This window comes from Lissotriton vulgaris, chromosome 12 (genome assembly GCF_964263255.1).
Source record: "Lissotriton vulgaris chromosome 12, aLisVul1.2, whole genome shotgun sequence".
NCBI lineage: Eukaryota > Metazoa > Chordata > Amphibia > Caudata > Salamandridae > Lissotriton > Lissotriton vulgaris.
In genome coordinates this window covers 7,012,514-7,034,181 of record NC_141700.1, presented here as the reverse complement: position 1 = coordinate 7,034,181, position 21,668 = coordinate 7,012,514, and the positions used below count along the sequence as shown (strand labels likewise).

The following is a 21,668-nucleotide window of genomic DNA, read 5'->3' as shown; positions in this document are numbered from 1 at the left end:
GACGACCATCAGTCACGCAGGCAACTCAGCCACTGGCAGCCCAGGCAATGCAACGACCACCAGTCATGCATGCAACTGAGCCACTGGCAGCCTGGGCAATGCAACGACCCCCAGTTACGCAGGCAACTCAGCCACTGGCAGCCTGGGCAATGCAACGACCACCAGTCACACAGGCAACTCAGCCACTGGCAGGCTGGGCAATGCAACGACCACCAGTCATGCAGGCAACTCAGCCACTGGCAGCCCAGGCAATGCAACGACCACCAGTCACGCATGCAACTGAGCCACTGGCAGCCTGGGCAATGCAACGACCACCAGTCACGCAGGCAACTCAGCCACTGGCACCCTGGGCAATGCAACGACCACCAGTCACGCATGCAACTGAGCTACTGGTAGCCTGGGCAATGCAACGACCACCAGTCACGCAGGCATCCCAGCCACTGGCACCCTGGGCAATGCAACGACAACTAGTCACGCATGCAACTGAGCTACTGGTAGCCTGGGCAATGCAAAGACCACCAGTCACGCAGGCAACTCAGCCACTGGCAGCCTGGGCAATGCAACGACCACCAATCACGCATGCAACTGAGCTACTGGTAGCCTCAGCAATGCAACGACCACCAGTCACGCAGGCAACTCAGCCACTGGCACCCTGGGCAATGCAACGACCACCAGTCACGCAGGCAACTGAGCCACTGGCAGCCTGGGCAATGCAACGACCACCAGTCACACAGGCAACTCAGCCACTGGCATCCTGGGCAATGCAACGACAACCAGTCACGCATGCAACTGAGCTACTGGTAGCCTGGGCAATGCAACGACCACCAGTCATGCATGCAACTGAGCCACTGGCAGCCTGGGCAATGCAACGACCACCAGTCACGCAGGCAACTCAGCCACTGGCAGCCCGGGCAATGCAACGACCACCAGTCATGCAGGCAACTCAGCCACTGGCAGCCCAGGCAATGCAACGACCACCAGTCACGCATGCAACTGAGCCACTGGCAGCCTGGGCAATGCAACGACCACCAGTTACGCAGGCAACTGAGCCACTGGCAGCCTGGGCAATGCAACGACCACCAGTCACGCAGGCAACTCAGCCACTGGCAGCCTGGGCAATGCAACGACCACCAGTCACGCAGGCAACTCAGCCACTGGCAGGCTGGGCAATGCAATGACCACCAGTCACGCAGGCAACTCAGCCACTGGCAGCCCAGGCAATGCAACGACCACCAGTCATGCATGCAACTGAGCCACTGGCAGCCTGGGCAATGCAACGACCACCAGTCAAGTAGGCAACTGAGCCACTGGCAGCCTGGGAAATGCAATGACCACCAGTCACGCAGGCAACTCAGCAACTGGCACCCTGGGCAATGCAACGACCACCAGTCACGCATGCAACTGAGCTACTGGTAGCCTGGGCAATGCAACGACCACCAGTCACGCAGGCAACTCAGCCACTGGCACCCTGGGCAATGCAACAACAACCAGTAACGCATGCAACTGAGCTACTGGTAGCCTGGGCAATGCAACGACCACCAGTCACGCAGGCAACTCAGCCACTGGCAGCCTGGGCGATGCAACGACCACCAATCACGCATGCAACTGAGCTACTGGTAGCCTGGGCAATGCAACGACCACCAGTCACGCAGGCAACTCAGCCACTGGCACCCTGGGCAATGCAACGACCACCAGTCACGCAGGCAACTGAGCCACTGGCAGCCTGGGCAATGCAACGACCACCAGTCACGCAGGCAACTCAGCCACTGGCAGCCCAGGCAATGCAACGACCACCAGTCACGCATGCAACTGAGCCACTGGCAGCCTGGGCAATGCAACGAACACCAGTCACGCATGCAACTGAGCCACTGGCAGCCTGGGCAATGCAACAACCACTAGTCACGCAGGCAACTCAGCCACTGACACCCTGGGCAATGCAAAGACCACCACTCACACATGCAACTCAGCCACTGGCACCCTGGGCAATGCAACGACCACCAGTCACGCAGGCAACTCAGCCACTGGCAGCCCAGGCAATGCAACGACCACCAGTCACGCATGCAACTGAGCCACTGGCAGCCTGGGCAATGCAACGACCACCAGTCACGCATGCAACTGAACCACTGGCAGCCTGGGCAATGCAACGACCACCAGTCACGCATGCAACTGAGCCACTGGCAGCCTGGGCAATGCAACTTCCACCAGTCACGCAGGCAACTCAGCCACTGGCAGCCCAGGCAATGCAACGACCACCAGTCATGCATGCAACTGAGCCACTGGCAGCCTGGGCAATGCAACGACCACCAGTCACGCAGGCAACTCAGCCACTGGCACCCTGGGCAATGCAACGACCACCAGTCATGCAGGCAACTCAGCCTCTGGCAGCCCACGCAATGCATAAACCACCAGTCACGCATGCAACTGAGCCACTGGCAGCCTGGCAATGCAACAACCACCAGTCACGCAGGCAATTGAGTCACTGGCAGCCTGGGCAATGCAACGACCACCAGTCATGCAGGCAACTCAGCCACTGACAGCCTGGGCAATGCAACGACCACGAGTCACGCAGGCAACTCAGCCACTGGCAGCCTGGGCAATGCAACGACCACCAGTCACGCAGGTAACTCAGCCACTGGCAGCCCAGGCAATGCAACGACCACCAGTCACGCATGCAACTGAGCCACTGGCAGCCTGGGCAATGCAACGACCACCAGTTACGCAGTCAACTGAGCCACTGGCAGCCTGGGCAATGCAACGACCACCAGTCAACTCAGCCACTGGCAGCCTGGGCAATGCAACGACCACCAGTCACGCAGGCAACTCAGCCACTGGCAGCCTGGGCAATGCAACGACCACCAGTCACGCAGGCAACTCAGCCACTGGCAGCCCAGGCAATGCAACGACCACCAGTCACGCATGCAACTGAGCCACTGGCAGCCTGGGCAATGCAACGACCACCAGTCACGCAGGAAACTGAGCCACTGGCAGCCTGGGCAATGCAAAGACCCCCAGTCATGCATGCAACTGAGCTACTGGTAGCCTGGGCAATGCAATGACCACCAGTCACGCAGGCAACTGAGCCACTGGCAGCCTGGGCAATGCAACGACCACCAGTCACGCAGGCAACTCAGCCACTGGCAGCCTGGGCAATGCAACGACCACCAGTCACGCAGGCAACTGAGCTACTGGTAGCCTGGGCAATGCAACGACCACCAGTCACGCAGACAACTCAGCCACTGGCAGCCTGGGCAATGCAACGACCACCAGTCACGCAGGCAACTCAGCCACTGTTAGCCCAGGCAATGCAACGACCACCAGTCACGCATGCAACTGAGCCACTGGCAGCCTGGGCAATGCAACGACCACCAGTCACGCAGGCAACTCAGCCACTGGCACCCTGGGCAATGCAACGACCACCAGTCACGCATGCAACTGAGCCACTGACAGCCCAGGCAATGCAACGACCACCAGTCAAGCAGGCAACTGAGCCACTGGCAGCCTGGGCAATGCAACGACCACCAGTCACGCAGGCAACTCAGCCACTGGCAGCCTGGGCAATGCAATGACCACCAGTCACGCAGGCAACTCAGCCACTGGCAGCCTGGGCAATGCAACGACCACCAGTCACGCATGCAACTGAGCCACTGGCAGCCTGGGCAATGCAACAACCACCTGTCACGCAGGCAACTCAGCCACTGGCAGCCTGGGCAATGCAACGACCACCAGTCACGCATGCAACTGAGCCACTGGCAGCCCAGGCAATGCAACGACCACCAGTCACGCAGGCAACTCAGCCACTGGCAGCCTGGGCAATGTAACGACCACCAGTCACGCAGGCAACTCAGCCACTGGCAGCCCAGGCAATGCAACGACCACCAGTCACGCAGGCAACTCAGCCACTGGCAGCCTGGGCAATGCAACGACCACCAGTCATTTAGGCAACTCAGCCAATGGCAGCCTGGGCAATGCAACGACCACCAGTCACAGAGGCAACTGAGCCACTGGCAGCCTGGGCAATGCAACGACCACCAGTCACAGAGGCAACTGAGCCACTGGCAGCCCAGGCAATGCAACGACCACCAGTCACGCATGCAACTGAGCCACTGGCAGCCTGGGCAATGCAACGACCACCAGTCACGTCAGGCAACTGAACCACTGGCAGCCTGGGCAATGCAACGATCACCAGTCACAGAGGCAACTCAGCTACTGGCAGCCTGGGCAATGCAACGACCACCAGTCACGCAGGCAACTGAGCCACTGGCAGCCTGGGCAATGCAACAACCAACAGTCACGCAGGCAACTCAGCCACTGGCAGCCTGGGCAATGCAACGACCACCAGTCACGCATGCAACTGAGCCACTGGCAGCCTGGGCAATGCAACGACCACCAGCAGCACTGGCAATGGCACCATCGGCAGCTCAGACAATGCCACAACCACTTCTTGATCCAATATGATCACACTCTAACAAATGTGCCAATCCAAAACTAGTTTGTTTTGTCCTTTTTCTTTGGGTCTTTCTTTCAAAAGTCCTATTTCTTCTTTCACATGTTACAACTAAAAACTGGTAACGTCACAAGTTAAAACCCACCAGTGCACCTCTTTATTATTGATTGCTTCCAAGGGTAGTAAACCCTGTAGTTTGATCCTAAAATTTGGGCTGCTCTCCCAGTGCGTGCAGTGCACCATCAGTCTACCAGAAGTGCTGCTCTTCTAGAGCTCTCGCTCCGCATGAGACTACCAGAGGAGCGTCTTTCTCACACCAGAAGACGGGTCTAGCCTAGGAGCTGCTCATGCAGTAATTGCAGTTCAGGGTGGGACTAGCAGAGGCGATACTCCTACAGTGCTAAGAGTGGATTATGGGAATAACAGAGGTACAGCTCTTGCAGTGCAGGATGGGACTAGCCGAGGAGCCGCTCTTGCAGTGCTCGCAGTGCAGGGTGAGATTAGCAGAAGAGCCGCTCTTGCAGTGCTCGCAGTGCAGGAAGGGACCAGCATAAGAGCCGCTCTTGCAGCGCAGGGTGACATTAGCATAAGAGCCGCTCTTGCAGTGCTCGCAGTGCAGGGTGAGATTAGCATAAGAGACGCTCTTGCAGTGCACGCAGTGCAGGATGGGACTAGCAGAGGAGCCGCTCTTGCAGTGCTCACAGTGCAGGATGGGACTAGCAGAGGAGCCGCTCTTGCAGTGCTCGCAGTGCAGGATGGGTCTAGCAGAGGAGCCGCTCTTGCAGTGCTCACACTGCAGGGTGAGACTAGCAGAAGAGCTGCTCTTGCAGTGCTCGCAGTGCAGGAAGGGACTAGCATAAGAGCCGCTCTTGCAGTGCTCGCAGTGCAGGGTGACATTAGCAGAAGAGCCGCTCTTGCAGTGCTCGCAGTGCAGGGTGAGATTAGAACAAGAGCCGCTCTTGCAGTGTTCGCACTGCAGGGTGAGACTAGCAGAAGAGCCACTCTTGCAGTGCTCACAGTGCAGTGTGAGACTAGCAGAGGAGCTGCTCTTGCAGTGCAGGGTGGGACTAGCAGAGGAACCGCTCTTGCAGTGCTCGCAGTGCAGGGAGGGACTAGCAGAGGAGCCGCTCTTGCAGTGCTCGCAGTGCAGGATGGGACTAGCCGAGGAGCCGCTCTTGCAGTGCTCGCAGTGCAGGGTGAGATTAGCAGAAGAGCCGCTCTTGCAGTGCTCGCAGTGCAGGAAGGGACCAGCATAAGAGCCGCTCTTGCAGCGCAGGGTGACATTAGCATAAGAGCCGCTCTTGCAGTGCTCGCAGTGCAGGGTGAGATTAGCATAAGAGACGCTCTTGCAGTGCACGCAGTGCAGGATGGGACTAGCAGAGGAGCCGCTCTTGCAGTGCACGCAGTGCAGGATGGGACTAGCAGAGGAGCCGCTCTTGCAGTGCTCACAGTGCAGGATGGGACTAGCAGAGGAGCCGCTCTTGCAGTGCTCGCAGTGCAGGATGGGTCTAGCAGAGGAGCCGCTCTTGCAGTGCTCACACTGCAGGGTGAAACTAGCAGAAGAGCTGCTCTTGCAGTGCTCGCAGTGCAGGAAGGGACTAGCATAAGAGCCGCTCTTGCAGTGCTCGCAGTGCAGGGTGACATTAGCAGAAGAGCCGCTCTTGCAGTGCTCGCAGTGCAGGGTGAGACTAGCAGAGGAGCTGCTCTTGCAGTGCAGGGTGGGACTAGCAGAGGAACCGCTCTTGCAGTGCTCGCAGTGCAGGGAGGGACTAGCAGAGGAGCCGCTCTTGCAGTGCTCGCAGTGCAGGATGGGACTAGCCGAGGAGCCGCTCTTGCAGTGCTCGCAGTGCAGGATGGGTCTAGCAGAGGAGCCGCTCTTGCAATGCTCACACTGCAGGGTGAGACTAGCAGAAGAGCCGCTCTTGCAGTGCTCGCAGTGCAGGAAGGGACTAGCAGAGGAGCCGCTCTTGCAGTGCTCGCAGTGCAGGATGGGTCTAGCAGAGGAGCCGCTCTTGCTGTGTTCGCACTGCAGGGTGAGACTAGAAGAAGAGCCACTCTTGCAGTGCTCGCAGTGCAGGGTGAGACTAGCAGAGGAGCTGCTCTTGCAGTGCAGGGTGGGACTAGCAGAGGAGCCGCTCTTGCAGTGCTCGCAGTGCAGGGAGGGACTAGCAGAGGAGCCGCTCTTGCAGTGCTCGCAGTGCAGGAAGGGACAAGCAGAGGAGCCACTCCTGCAGTGCTCGCAGTGCAGGGTGAGACTAGCAGAAGAGCCGCTCTTGCAGTGCTCGCAGTGCAGGGTGAGACTAGCAGAAGAGCCGCTCTTGCAGTACTCGCAGTGCAAGGAGGGACTAGCAGAAGAGCCGCTCTTGCAGTGCTCACAGTGCAGGATGGGACAAGCAGAGGAGCCGCTCTTACAGTGCTCGCAGTGCAGGGTGAGACTAGCAGAAGAGCCGCTATTACAGTGCTTGCAGTGCAGGGTGAGACTAGTAGAAGAGCCGCTCTCGCAGTGCAGGATGGGACTAGTAGAGGAGCTGCTCTTGCAGTGCTCGCAGTGCAGGGTGAGATTAGCAGAAGAGCCGCTCTTGCAGTGCTCGCAGTGCAGGAACGGACCAGCATAAGAGCCGCTCTTGCAGCGCAGGGTGACATTAGCATAAGAGCCGCTCTTGCAGTGCTCGCAGTGCAGGGTGAGATTAGCATAAGAGACGCTCTTGCAGTGCACGCAGTGCAGGATGGGACTAGCAGAGGAGCCGCTCTTGCAGTGCTCACAGTGCAGGATGGGACTAGCAGAGGAGCTGCTCTTGCAGTGCTCGCAGTGCAGGATGGGTCTAGCAGAGGAGCCGCTCTTGCAATGCTCACACTGCAGGGTGAGACTAGCAGAAGAGCCGCTCTTGCAGTGCTCGCAGTGCAGGAAGGGACTAGCATAAGAGCCGCTCTTGCAGTGCTCGTAGTGCAGGGTGACATTAGCAGAAGAGCCGCTCTTGCAGTGTTCGCACTGCAGGGTGAGACTAGCAGAAGAGCCACTCTTGCAGTGCTCGCAGTGCAGGGTGAGACTAGCAGAGGAGCTGCTCTTGCAGTGCAGGGTGGGACTAGCAGAGGAGCCGCTCTTGCAGTGCTCGCAGTGCAGGGAGGGACTAGCAGAGGAGCCGCTCTTGCAGTGCTCGCAGTGCAGGAAGGGACAAGCAGAGGAGCCGCTCCTGCAGTGCTCGCAGTGCAGGGTGAGACCAGCAGAAGAGCCGCTCTTGCAGTGCTCGCAGTGCAGGGTGAGACTAGCAGAAGAGCCGCTCTTGCAGTACTCGCAGTGCAAGGAGGGACTAGCAGAAGAGCCGCTCTTGCAGTGCTCACAGTGCAGGATGGGACAAGCAGAGGAGCCGCTCTTGCAGTGCTCGCAGTGCAGGGTGAGACTAGCAGAAGAGCCGCTATTACAGTGCTTGCAGTGCAGGGTGAGACTAGCAGAAGAGCCGCTCTCGCAGTGCAGGATGGGACTAGTAGAGGAGCTGCTCTTGCAGTGCTCGCAGTGCAGGGTGAGATTAGCAGAAGAGCCGCTCTTGCAGTGCTTGCAGTGCAGGAAGGGACCAGCATAAGAGCCGCTCTTGCAGCGCAGGGTGACATTAGCATAAGAGCCGCTCTTGCAGTGCTCGCAGTGCAGGGTGAGATTAGCATAAGAGACGCTCTTGCAGTGCACGCAGTGCAGGATGGGACTAGCAGAGGAGCCGCTCTTGCAGTGCTCACAGTGCAGGATGGGACTAGCAGAGGAGCCGCTCTTGCAGTGCTCGCAGTGCAGGATGGGTCTAGCAGAGGAGCCGCTCTTGCAGTGCTCACACTGCAGGGTGAGACTAGCAGAAGAGCTGCTCTTGCAGTGCTCGCAGTGCAGGAAGGGACTAGCATAAGAGCCGCTCTTGCAGTGCTCGCAGTGCAGGGTGACATTAGCAGAAGAGCCGCTCTTGCAGTGCTCGCAGTGCAGAGTGAGACTAGAACAAGAGCCGCTCTTGCAGTGTTCGCACTGCAGGGTGAGACTAGCAGAAGAGCCACTCTTGCAGTGCTCACAGTGCAGGGTGAGACTAGCAGAGGAGCTGCTCTTGCAGTGCAGGGTGGGACTAGCAGAGGAACCACTCTTGCAGTGCTCGCAGTGCAGGGAGGGACTAACAGAGGAGCCGCTCTTGCAGTGCTCGCAGTGCAGGATGGGACTAGCCGAGAAGCCGCTCTTGCAGTGCTCGCAGTGCAGGATGGGTCTAGCAGAGGAGCCGCTTTTGCAGTGCTCACACTGCAGGGTGAGACTAGCAGAAGAGCCGCTCTTGCAGTGCTTGCAGTGCAGGAAGGGACTAGCATAAGAGCCACTCTTGCAGTGCTCGTAGTGCAGGGTGAGATTAGCAGAAGAGCCGCTCTTGCAGTGCTCGCAGTGCAGGGTGAGACTAGAAGAAGAGCCGCTCTTGCAGTGTTCGCACTGCAGGGTGAGACTAGCAGAAGAGCCACTCTTGCAGTGCTCGCAGTGCAGGGTGAGACTAGCAGAAGAGCCGCTCTTGCAGTGCTTGCAGTGCAGGAAGGGACTAGCATAAGAGCCACTCTTGCAGTGCTCGTAGTGCAGGGTGAGATTAGCAGAAGAGCCGCTCTTGCAGTGCTCGCAGTGCAGGGTGAGACTAGAAGAAGAGCCGCTCTTGCAGTGTTCGCACTGCAGGGTGAGACTAGCAGAAGAGCCACTCTTGCAGTGCTCGCAGTGCAGGGTGGGACTAGCAGAGGAGCCGCTCTTGCAGTGCAGGGAGGGACTAGCAGAGGAGTAGCTCTTGCAGTGCTCGCAGTGCAGGAAGGGACAAGCAGAGGAGCCGCTCCTGCAGTGCTCGCAGTGCAGGGTGAGACTAGCAGAAGAGCCGCTCTTGCAGTGCTCGCAGTGCAGGGTGAGACTAGCAGAAGAGCCGCTCTTGCAGTGCTCGCAGTGCAAGGAGGGACTAGCAGAAGAGCCGCTCTTGTAGTGCTCACAGTGCAGGATGGGACAAGCAGAGGAGCCGCTCTTGCAGTGCTCGCAGTGCAGGGTGAGACTAGCAGAAGAGCCGCTATTACAGTGCTCGCAGTGCAGGGTGAGACTAGCAGAAGAGCCGCTCTCGCAGTGCAGGATGAGACTAGTAGAGGAGCTGCTCTTGCAGTGCTCGCAGTGCAGGATGGGACAAGCAGAGGAGCCGCTCTTGCAGTGCTCACAGTGCAGGATGGGACTAGCAGAGGAGCCGCTCTTGCAGTGCTCACAGTGCAGAATGGGACTAGCAGAGGAGCCGCTCTTGCAGTGCTCGCACTGCAGGGTGAGACTAGCAGAAGAGCCACTCTTGCAGTGCTCGCAGTGCAGAGTGAGACTAGCAGAGGAGCTGCTCTTGCAGTGCAGGGTGGGACTAGCAGAGGAGCCTCTCTTGCAGTGCTCGCAGTGCAGGGAGGGACTAGCAGAGGAGCCGCTCTTGCAGTGCTCGCAGTGCAGGAAGGGACAAGCAGAGGAGCCGCTCCTGCAGTGCTCGCAGTGCAGGGTGAGACTAGCAGAAGAGCCGCTCTTGCAGTACTCGCAGTGCAAGGAGGGACTAGCAGAAGAGCCGCTCTTGCAGTGCTCGCAGTGCAGGATGGGACAAGCAGAGGAGCCGCTCTTGCAGTGCTCGCAGTGCAGGGTAAGACTAGCAGAAGAGCCGCTATTACAGTGCTTGCAGTGCAGGGTGAGACTAGCAGAAGAGCCGCTCTCGCAGTGCAGGATGGGACTAGTAGAGGAGCTGCTCTTGCAGTGCTCGCAGTGCAGGGTGAGATTAGCAGAAGAGCCGCTCTTGCAGTGCTCGCAGTGCAGGAAGGGACCAGCATAAGAGCTGCTCTTGCAGCGCAGGGTGACATTAGCATAAGAGCCGCTCTTGCAGTGCTCGCAGTGCAGGGTGAGATTAGCATAAGAGACGCTCTTGCAGTGCACGCAGTGCAGGATGGGACTAGCAGAGGAGCCGCTCTTGCAGTGCTCACAGTGCAGGATGGGACTAGCAGAGTAGCCGCTCTTGCAGTGCTCGCAGTGCAGGATGGGTCTAGCAGAGGAGCCGCTCTTGCAGTGCTCACACTGCAGGGTGAGACTAGCAGAAGAGCTGCTCTTACAGTGCTCGCAGTGCAGGAAGGGACTAGCATAAGAGCCGCTCTTGCAGTGCTCGCAGTGCAGGGTGACATTAGCAGAAGAGCCGCTCTTGCAGTGTTCGCACTGCAGGGTGAGACTAGCAGAAGAGCCACTCTTGCAGTGCTCACAGTGCAGGGTGAGACTAGCAGAGGAGCTGCTCTTGCAGTGCAGGGTGGGACTAGCAGAGGAACCGCTCTTGCAGTGCTCGCAGTGCAGGGAGGGACTAACAGAGGAGCCGCTCTTGCAGTGCTCGCAGTGCAGGATGGGACTAGCCGAGAAGCCGCTCTTGCAGTGCTCGCAGTGCAGGATGGGTCTAGCAGAGGAGCCGCTTTTGCAGTGCTCACACTGCAGGGTGAGACTAGCAGAAGAGCCGCTCTTGCAGTGCTTGCAGTGCAGGAAGGGACTAGCATAAGAGCCGCTCTTGCAGTGCTCGTAGTGCAGGGTGAGATTAGCAGAAGAGCCGCTCTTGCAGTGCTCGCAGTGCAGGGTGAGACTAGAAGAAGAGCCGCTCTTGCAGTGTTCGCACTGCAGGGTGAGACTAGCAGAAGAGCCACTCTTGCAGTGCTCGCAGTGCAGGGTGAGACTAGCAGAGGAGCTGCTCTTGCAGTGCAGGGTGGGACTAGCAGAGGAGCCGCTCTTGCAGTGCTCGCAGTGCAGGGAGGGACTAGCAGAGGAGTAGCTCTTGCAGTGCTCGCAGTGCAGGAAGGGACAAGCAGAGGAGCCGCTCCTGCAGTGCTCGCAGTGCAGGGTGAGACTAGCAGAAGAGCCGCTCTTGCAGTGCTCGCAGTGCAGGATGGGACTAATAGAGGAGCTGCTCTTGCAGTGCTCGCAGTGCAGGATGGGACAAGCAGAGGAGCCGCTCTTGCAGTGCTCACAGTGCAGGATGGGACTAGCAGAGGAGCCGCTCTTGCAGTGCTCACAGTGCAGAATGGGACTAGCAGAGGAGCCGCTCTTGCAGTGCTCGCAGTGCAGGATGGGACTAGAAGAGAAGCCGCTCTTGCAGTGCTCACAGTGCAGGATGGGAGTAGAAGAGGCGCTGCTCTTGCAGTGCTCACAGTGCAGGAAGGGTCTAGCAGAGGAGCCGCTCTTGCAGTGCTCACAGTGCAGGGTGGGACTAGCAGAGGAGCCGCCCTCGCAGTGTTCGCAGTGCAGGATGGGACTAGCAGTGAAGCTGCTCTTACAGTGCTCACAGTGCAGGGTGGGACTAGCAGAGGAGCTGCTCTTGCAGTGCTCACAGTGCAGGATGGGACTAGCAGAGGAGCCGCTCTCGCAGTGCTCGCAGTGCAGGATGGGACTAGCAGAGAAGCCGCTCATGCAGTGCTCACAGTGCAGGATGGGACTAGCAGAGGAGCCGCTCTCGCAGTGCAGGATGGGACTAGCAGAGAAGCCGCTCTTGCATAGCTCACAGTGCAGGATGGGACTAGCAGAGAAGCTGCTCTTGCAGTGCTCGCAGTGCAGGATGGGACTAGCAGAGAAGCCGCTCTTGCAGTGCTCACAGTGCAGGATGGGACTAGCAGAGGAGCTGCTCTTGCAGTGCTCACAGTGCAGGATGGGACTAGCAGAGGAGCCGCTCTCGCAGTGCAGGATGGGACTAGCAAAGAAGCCGCTCTCGCAGTGCTCGCAGTGCAGGATGGGACTAGCAGAGAAGCCGCTCTTGCTGTGCTCACAGTGCAGGATGGGACTAGCAGAGGAGCCGCTCTTGCGGTACTCGCAGTGCAGGATGGGACTAGCAGAGGAGCTGCTCTTGCAGTGCTCACAGTGCAGGATGGGACTCGCAGCGGAGCCGCTCTTGCAGTGCTCACAGTGCAGGGTGGGACTAGCAGAGGAGCCGCTTTCGCAGTGTTCGCAGTGCCGGATGGGCATAGCAGAGAAGCCGCTCTTGCAGTGCTCACAGTGCAGGGTGGGACTAGCAGAGGAGCCACTCTCGCAGTGCTCGCAGTGCAGGATGGGACTAGCCGAGAAGCTGCTCTTGCAGTGCTCGCAGTGCAGGATGGGACTATCAGAGGAGCCGCTCTTGCAGTACTCACAGTGCAGGATGGGACTAGCAGAGGAGCTGCTCTTGCAGTGCTCACAGTGCAGGATGGGACTCGCAGAGGAGCCGCTCTCGCAGTGCTCACAGTGCAGAGGAGCCGTGTTCGCAGTGTTCGCAGTGCAGGATGGGACTAGCAGAGGAGCCGCTCTTGCAGTGCTCGCACTGCAGGATGGGACTAGCAGAAGAGCCGCTCTTGCAGTGCTCGCAGTGCAGGAAGGGACTAGCATAAGAGCCGCTCTTGCAGTGCTCGTAGTGCAGGGTGAGATTAGCAGAAGAGCCGCTCTTGCAGTGCTCGCAGTGCAGGGTGAGACTAGAAGAAGAGCCGCTCTTGCAGTGTTCGCACTGCAGGGTGAGACTAGCAGAAGAGCCACTCTTGCAGTGCTAGCAGTGCAGGGTGAGACTAGCAGAGGAGCTGCTCTTGCAGTGCAGGGTGGGACTAGCAGAGGAGCCGCTCTTGCAGTGCTCGCAGTGCAGGGAGGGACTAGCAGAGGAGTAGCTCTTGCAGTGCTCGCAGTGCAGGAAGGGACAAGCAGAGGAGCCGCTCCTGCAGTGCTCGCAGTGCAGGGTGAGACTAGCAGAAGAGCCGCTCTTGCAGTGCGAGGAGGGACTAGCAGAAGAGCCGCTCTTGCAGTGCTCACAGTGCAGGATGGGACAAGCAGAGGAGCCGCTCTTGCAGTGCTCGCAGTGCAGGGTGAGACTAGCAGAAGAGCCGCTATTACAGTGCTCGCAGTGCCGGGTGAGACTAGCAGAAGAGCCGCTCTCGCAGTGCAGGATGGGACTAGTAGAGGAGCTGCTCTTGCAGTGCTCGCAGTGCAGGATGGGACAAGCAGAGGAGCCGCTCTTGCAGTGCTCACAGTGCAGGATGGGACTAGCAGAGGAGCCGCTCTTGCAGTGCTCACAGTGCAGAATGGGACTAGCAGAGGAGCCGTTCTTGCAGTGCTCGCAGTGCAGGATGGGACAAGCAGAGGAGCCGCTCTTGCAGTGCTCACAGTGCAGGATGGGACTAGCAGAGGAGCCGCTCTTGCAGTGCTCACAGTGCAGAATGGGACTAGCAGAGGAGCCGCTCTTGCAGTGCTCGCAGTGCAGGATGGGACTAGAAGAGAAGCCGCTCTTGCAGTGCTCACAGTGCAGGATGGGACTAGCAGAGGAGCTGCTCTTGCAGTGCTCACAGTGCAGGGTGGGACTAGCAGAGGAGCCGCCCTCGCAGTGTTCACAGTGCAGGATGGGACTAGCAGAGGAGCCGCTCTCGCAGTGCTCGCAGTGCAGGATGGGACTAGCAGAGAAGACGCTCATGCAGTGCTCACAGTGCAGGATGGGACTAGCAGAGGAGCCGCTCTCGCAGTGCAGGATGGGACTAGCAGAGAAGCCGCTCTTGCATAGCTCACAGTGCAGGATGGGACTAGCAGAGAAGCTGCTCTTGCAGTGCTCGCAGTGCAGGATGGGACTAGCAGAGAAGCCGCTCTTGCAGTGCTCACAGTGCAGGATGGGACTAGCAGAGGAGCTGCTCTTGCAGTGCTCACAGTGCAGGATGGGACTAGCAGAGGAGCCTCTCTCGCAGTGCAGGATGGGACTAGCAAAGAAGCCGCTCTCGCAGTGCTCGCAGTGCAGGATGGGACTAGCAGAGAAGCCGCTCTTGCTGTGCTCACAGTGCAGGATGGGACTAGCAGAGGAGCCGCACTTGCGGTACTCGCAGTGCAGGATGGGACTAGCAGAGGAGCTGCTCTTGCAGTGCTCACAGTGCAGGGTGGGACTCACAGAGGAGCTGCTCTTGCAGTGCTCACAGTGCAGGGTGGGACTAGCAGAGGAGCCGCTTTCGCAGTGTTCGCAGTGCAGGATGGGCATAGCAGAGAAGCCGCTCTTGCAGTGCTCACAGTGCAGGGTGGGACTAGCAGAGGAGCCACTCTCGCAGTGCTCGCAGTGCAGATGGGACTAGCAGAGAAGCCGCTCTTGCAGTGCTCGCAGTGCAGGATGGGACTAGCAGAGGAGCCGCTCTTGCAGTACTCACAGTGCAGGATGGGACTAGCAGAGGAGCTGCTCTTGCAGTGCTCACAGTGCAGGATGGGACTCGCAGAGGAGCCGCTCTCGCAGTGCTCACAGTGCAGGGTGGGACTAGCAGAGGAGCTGTTTTCGCAGTGTTCGCAGTGCAGGATGGGACTAGCAGAGGAGCCGCTCTCGCAGTGCTCGCAGTGCAGGATGGGTCTAGCAGAGGAGACGCTCTTGCAGTGCTCACACTGCAGGGTGATACTAGCAGAAGAGCCGCTCTTGCAGTGCTCACAGTGCAGGGTGGGACTAGCAGAGGAGCCGCTCTTGCAGTGCTCGCAGTGCAGGATGGGACTAGCAGAGGAGACGCTCTTGCAGTACTCGCAGTGCAGGATGGGACTAGCAGAGGAGCCGTTTTTCGCAGTGTTCGCAGTGCAGGATGGGACTAGCAGAGAAGCTGCTCTTGCAGTGCTCACAGTGCAGGGTGGGACTAGCAGAGGAGCTGCTCTTGCAGTGCTCACAGTGCAGGATGGGACTAGCAGAGGCGCCGCTCTCGCAGTGCTCGCAGTGCAGGATGGGACTAGAAGAGAAGCCGCTCATGCAGTGCTCACAGTGCAGGATGGGACTAGCAGAGGAGCTGCTCTTGCAGTGCTCACAGTGCAGGATGGGACTAGCAGAGGAGCCGCTCTCGCAGTGCTCGCAGTGCAGGATGGGACTAGCAGAGAAGCCGCTCTTGCATAGCTCACACTGCAGGATGGGACTAGCAGAGGCGCTGCTCTTGCAGTGCTCGCAGTTCAGGATGGGACTAGCAGAGAAGCCGCTCTTGCAGTGCTCACAGTGCAGGATGGGACTAGCAGAGGAGCTGCTCTTGCAGTGCTCACAGTGCAGGATGGGACTAGCAGAGGAGCCGCTCTCGCAGTGCTCGCAGTGCAGGATGGGACTAGCAGAGAAGCCGCTCTCGCAGTGCTCGCAGTGCAGGATGGGACTAGCAGAGGAGCTGCTCTTGCAGTACTCGCAGTGCAGGATGGGACTAGCAGAGGAGCTGCTCTTGCAGTGCTCACAGTGCAGGATGGGACTCGCAGAGGAGCCGCTCTTGCAGTGCTCACAGTGCAGGGTGGGACTAGCAGAGGAGCCACTTTCACAGTGTTCGCAGTGCCGGATGGGCATAGCAGAGAAGCCGCTCTTGCAGTGCTCACAGTGGAGGGTGGGACTAGCAGAGGAGCCGCTCTCGCAATGCTCGCAGTGCAGGATGGGACTAGCAGAGGAGCCGTTTTCGCAGTATTCGCAGTGCAGGATGGGACTAGCAGAGGAGCCGCTCTTGCAGTGCTCGCAGTTTATGACAGGACCCACTGGAGTCTTTTTAGTGCAGATCCTGTGGGGCAGAACTAGAGGAGGTGCAGGTGGCAGTGACTGGTTTGAAGGAGCAGGTCATAAACATGCCCCGCCATCTTGTGTGGGGCAGGTGGAATTCTCTTGGTGGGTGGGGAGGGGGTAGGTTCTTCTCTCTCTTGGTGTGGAGTGGGCAGATATTATCCTGAGGGGGGTAGTTCATACTGACTCTGCTGGGGTCACTTGGATCTCCCTCCTGGGGAGGGAGGGGGCAGGTGAAACTTGCTCTGGGTAGGGCGGGGGCAGTGGTACTCACCGTGGGGAGGGCCTGCCTCCTCCAGATAGGTAGTGTTGGTTTTCTCCGGATCGTCACTGGCTCTAGAAAGAATGAGAGAAGGGGCAGAAAGGGTCAGAAGGAGGAATGAAGAGAGGGGCATGGTGAGGGGAAGGGAGGGAGAGAGAGAGGAGAAGGAGGGGAGAGAGCTGGTGACCAGTGAGGGTACAGTGACAAAGAGAAAGGTGAGAGCAGGTAGAGGGGAAGGAGATGAGACAAGCACAGGAGATGCTTAGGGATGGAGAAGGGGGCGGTTAAGTTGCGGGGAGGTGGGGGAGGGGCATTTTTATCAGAGTTTTACCCTCCCTCCCTCCCCCTGGGCACTAGCCTCCGTCGCCCTCCCTGGCTCACAGGATGGTTCGCTCTCGTCCCTCCCTCCCCCTGGGCACTAGCGTGTGTCGCCCGCCCCTGGCTCACAGGATGGTCTGCCCTCGCCGCTCCCTCCCCAGGGCACTAGCGTGCGTCGCCCGCCCCCTGGCTCACAGGATTGTCTGCCCTCGCCGCTCCCTCCCCAGGGCACTAGCGTGCGTCGCCCGCCCCCTGGCTCACAGGATGGTCTGCCCTCGTCCCTCCCTCCCCCTGGGCGTTAGCCTGCGTCGCCCTCCCTAGCTCACAGGATGGTCTGCCTTCACTCCCTCACCATGGGCACTGGCCTCCGTCGCCCTCCCTGGCTCACAGGATGGTCTGCCCTCGTCCCTCCCTCCCCCTGGGCACTAGCCTCCGTGGCCCTCCCTGGTTCACAGGATGGTCTGCCCTCGTCCCTCCCTCCCCGAGGCACTAGCCTCCGTCGCCCTCCCTGGTGCAGAGGCTGGCAGGGGGGTCTGCCTGGTGCACTCACCTGGAGTAGCGGCGATCGGCCTCACAGCACCGGCGGCAGATAATCAGCAGCCCTGAGAGGATGACCAGCGTGCCCCCGATGAAGATGGAGAGCAGAACGAGCAGGAGCACGTAGCCATCCTGCTTGCCTTCCTCGCTGGGAGTGGCCTGTGAAGAGAGAGAGGGGGAAGGGATTAGCGCACTGCAATGCTTCACTGCACGCCAAGAGGGTCACTGCACTGCAAAAGTCACTTCACTGCATGCCCAGGGGGTCACTGCACTGCAAGAGACACTTCACTGCATGCCAAGCGAGTCACTGCACTGCAAGAGACACTTCACTGCATGCCAAGGGCGTCACTGCACTGCAAGAGACACCACACTGCATGCCAAGGGGGCCCCTGCACTGCAAGAGACACTTCACTGCATGTCAAGGAGGTAATTGCAGTGAAAAAACACTTCACTGCATTGCAAGAGACACTTCACTGCATGCCAAGGGGGTCACTGCACTGCAAGAGACACTTCACTGCATGCCAAGGGGGTCATTGCACTGCAAGAGACACCACACTGCATGCAAGGGGGCCACTGCACTGCAAGAGACACTTCACTGCATGTCATGGGGGTCACTGCACTGCAAAAGACCCTTCACTTCATGTCAAAGGAGTCACTGCACCGCAAGAGACACTTCACTGCTTACCAACTGGGTCACTGCACTGCAAGAGACACTTCACTGCATTGCAAGAGACACTTCACTGCATGCCAAGGGGGTCACTGCACTGCAAGAGACACTTCACTGCATGTCAAGGGGGTCACTGCACTGCAAGAGACACTTCACTGCATGCCAAGGGGGTCACTGCACTGCAAGAGACACTTCACTACATGCCGAGGGGGTCACTGCACTGCAAGAGACACTTCACTGCATGTCAAGGGGGTCACTGCACTGCAAGAGACACTTCACTGCATGCCAAGGGGGTCACTGCACTGCAAGAGACACTTCACTGCATGCCAAGTGGGACACTGCACTGCAAGAGACACTTCACTGCATGTCAAGAGGGGTCACTGCACTGCAAGAGACACTTCACTGCATGCCAAGGGGGTCACTGCATTCACAACACAGCAAGGTCCGGTACCAAGAGAGACCCCACAATGCATGCCAGTGCCTGGAACTATGGCAGACACCGCAATGCTAGCCAGTGCCTGGAATTACAGCACTCAGTGTCCGTGCCTCGAACTAAGGCAAGCACTGCACTGCATGTCAGTGCCTGGAGCTAAGGCAGACACTGCACTACATGCCAAGGGGATCACTACACTGCAAGAGACACTTTGCAGCATAGAGCATTGCATGCCGTTGCCTGGAACTACGGCAGACACCGCACTCAGTGCCTGGAACTAAGGCAGGCACTGCACTGTATGCCAGTTCCTGGAACTAAGGCAGACACTGCACTGCGTGCCAACGCCTGGAACTAAGGCAGACACCGCATTGTGTGCCACTGCCTGGAACTACAGCAGATACTGCACTGCATGGCAGTGCCTGAAATTAAGGAAGACACTGCACTGCATGCCAGTGCCTGGAACTACGGCAGACACCGCACTGCATGCCAGTGCCTGGAACTACGGCAGACACCGCACTGTGTGCCAGTGCCTGGAACTAAGGCAGACAGTGCCTGGAACTACAGCAGACACCGCACTGCATGCCAGTGCCTGGAACTACGGCAGACACCGCACTGCATGCCAGTGCCTGGAACTAGGCAGACAGTGCCTGGAACTACGGCAGACACCGCACTGTGTGCCAGTGCCTGGAACTAAGGCAGACACTGCACTGTGTGCCAGTGCCTGGAACTACAGCAGATACTGCACTGCGTGCCAGTGCCTGGACCTAGGGCAGACACTGCACTCGGTGCTATTACCTGGAACTAAGGCAGGCACTGCACTGTGTGCCAGTGCCTGGAGCTAAGGCAGACACTGCACTGTGTGCCAGTGCCTGGAGCTAAGCCAGACACTGCACTGCATGCCAGTGCCTAGAACTAAGGCAGGCACTGCACTGCGTGCCAGTGCCTGGAACTAAGGCAGACACTGCACTGCGTGCCAACGCCTGGAACTAAGGCAGACACCGCATTGTGTGCCACTGCCTGGAACTACAGCAGATACTGCACTGCATGGCAGTGCCTGAAATTAAGGAAGACACTGCACTGCATGCCAGTGCCTGGAACTACGGCAGACACCGCACTGCATGCCAGTGCCTGGAACTACGGCAGACACCGCACTGTGTGCCAGTGCCTGGAACTAAGGCAGACAGTGCCTGGAACTACGGCAGACACCGCACTGCATGCCAGTGCCTGGAACTACGGCAGACACCGCACTGCATGCCAGTGCCTGGAACTACGGCAGACACCGCACTGCATGCCAGTGCCTGGAACTACGGCAGACAGTGCCTGGAACTACGGCAGACACCGCACTGTGTGCCAGTGCCTGGAACTAAGGCAGACACTGCACTGTGTGCCAGTGCCTGGAACTACAGCAGATACTGCACTGCGTGCCAGTGCCTGGACCTAGGGCAGACACTGCACTCGGTGCTATTACCTGGAACTAAGGCAGGCACTGCACTGTGTGCCAGTGCCTGAAGCTAAGCCAGACACTGCACTGCGTGCCAGTGCCTAGAACTAAGGCAGGCACTGCACTGCGTGCCAGTGCCTGGAACTCCCTGTGACATAGGCCCCGAGGCCCAAGTACTCACTGAAGCAGAGGCCCCAAGGCACAAGCACTCACTGAGGCAGAGGCACTATGGCATAGACACCAATATAACTATGCGGATGACCTCCAGCTCATCTTCAATCTCTCTTCCTCTTCTCACTCTGTCTCTAACTTTCAGACTATTATGATTTTCATCAGGGACTGGATGAACCACAACCATCTGAAGCTGAGCCCGGACAAAACCGAGCTGGTTCTCACGGGTGGTTCTTCCAGTCCCTGGAACTCTTTATTCTGGCCCTCTCTCCTTGGTCCCCCTCCCACTCCTTCCTCCACAGTTAAGACCCTAGGTATCAAAATGAACATTCATCTTACTCTACATTCACAAATTAGTTCTGTTGTTTCTTCTTGTTTTCTCACTCTTCGTACTATTCGCACTGTTTCCCGTTTCTTTTCTCCCCTGGCACTTAAACTGATTATGTCCGCTTTGGTGATTTCCCGGCTGGATTACGCCAATGCCCTGTACAACGGCATCCCGGTGTACAGCCTTCGGAAGCTCCAGATGGTTCAGAACCAGGCGGCCCGATTGGTGTATGGCCTCTCCCGCTCCCACCATTCAACACCTTTATTAAGGGCGCTCCACTGGCTTCCTGTCAAGGAAAGATCCCTTTTTATTAAAACTGGCTGTATGGTTTTTCAGGCCCGCCAGGGTTCTGCTCCCGCCTTCATTTCCTCCTTGATTAGGGAGTATATCCCTGCCAGAGAGCTTCGCTCATCGTCCCAATCACTTCTGCAAATTCCACGTTACAAACGCAAAAAGTGGGGAGGAGCCAATTTTTCAACTCTGGCTCCCACTTTTTGGAATTCCCTCCCTGACCATTTACGGTCTGCTCAACATTACTCCTCCTTCCGTAAAGACCTTAAAACGTTCTTGTTCAAACAGGCCTTCTCTCTGTAAATTATGACCAACTCATTTCACTGCACCAGCTATTTACGGCCTCTCTCTGCTAAATTTGTCTCCACAGCGCCAAGAAACCGCACGGTGAACGTAGCGCTTTATAAGTATTTTAAATTCAAATTCAATGCACAAGCACTCACCGAGGCAGAGGTATTTCCCTTGCTAAGGCACAATTACACGGGCACTTCAGCACAGGGACAATGGCACAGGCACTCACAGTGAAGTAGGCATTTGAGTGGGACAGGCGCTTTCCGTGGCACAGGCGCTCACCACGGCACATACACTTACAGCAGCATAGGGGATCACCTCAGCACCGGTGAACATCATGGCACAGGCACTCTGTGAGGTATAGGTACTCACTATGGCACAGGTGCTCAGCACAGGCTCTGAACACAGCACAGCACAGGCACTGACCGTGGCAAAGGCACTCACCATGGCACAGGCACCCACCATGGCACAAGCACTCACCATGGCACAGTGACCCTCCGTGGCACAAGCACTCACCATGGCACAGGCGCTCACTGTGGCATAAGCGCTCACAGTGGCACAGGCACCCACCATGGCATGGGCACCCACCATGGCACAGGCACCCAACATGGCACGGGCACCCACCGTGGCACAGGCACTCACCGTGGCACAAGCACTCACCATTGCATAGGCACTCACCCTGGCACAGGCACCCACTGTGGCACAGGCACTCACCATGGCATAGGCACTCACCCTGGCACAGGCACCCACTGTGGCACGGGCACCCACTGTGGCACGGGCACCCACCGTGGCACACGCGCTCACCATGGCATAGGCACTCACCCTGGCACAGGCACCCACTGTGGCACGGGCACCCACTGTGGCACGGGCACCCACCGTGGCACACGCGCTCACCATGGCATAGGCACTCACCGTGGCGCGGTCAGTTATGTTCTCCCAGGTGCCCGATTCATTGTTCATGATCCAGTCTGGCGCAGACAGGCCCTGGGGGGA

At 58.5% G+C, this 21,668-nt stretch overlaps 1 protein-coding gene across 1 annotated transcript in view; it reads right to left on the bottom strand.

The window, feature by feature from the left end:
* CBARP (CACN subunit beta associated regulatory protein) overlaps positions 1 to 21,668 on the bottom strand; it is a 110,598-nt gene that overhangs the window by 43,653 nt on the left and 45,277 nt on the right. Inside the window, exons 2-4 of the mRNA XM_086946695.1 lie at positions 21,588 to 21,659; positions 17,067 to 17,212; positions 16,211 to 16,272 (exon numbers count right to left, since the gene is read on the bottom strand). Coding sequence (XP_086802821.1) covers positions 16,211 to 16,272; positions 17,067 to 17,212; positions 21,588 to 21,635 — 256 coding nt within the window. The 5' untranslated portion in view covers positions 21,636 to 21,659. The remainder of the gene's footprint in view (positions 1 to 16,210; positions 16,273 to 17,066; positions 17,213 to 21,587; positions 21,660 to 21,668) is intronic.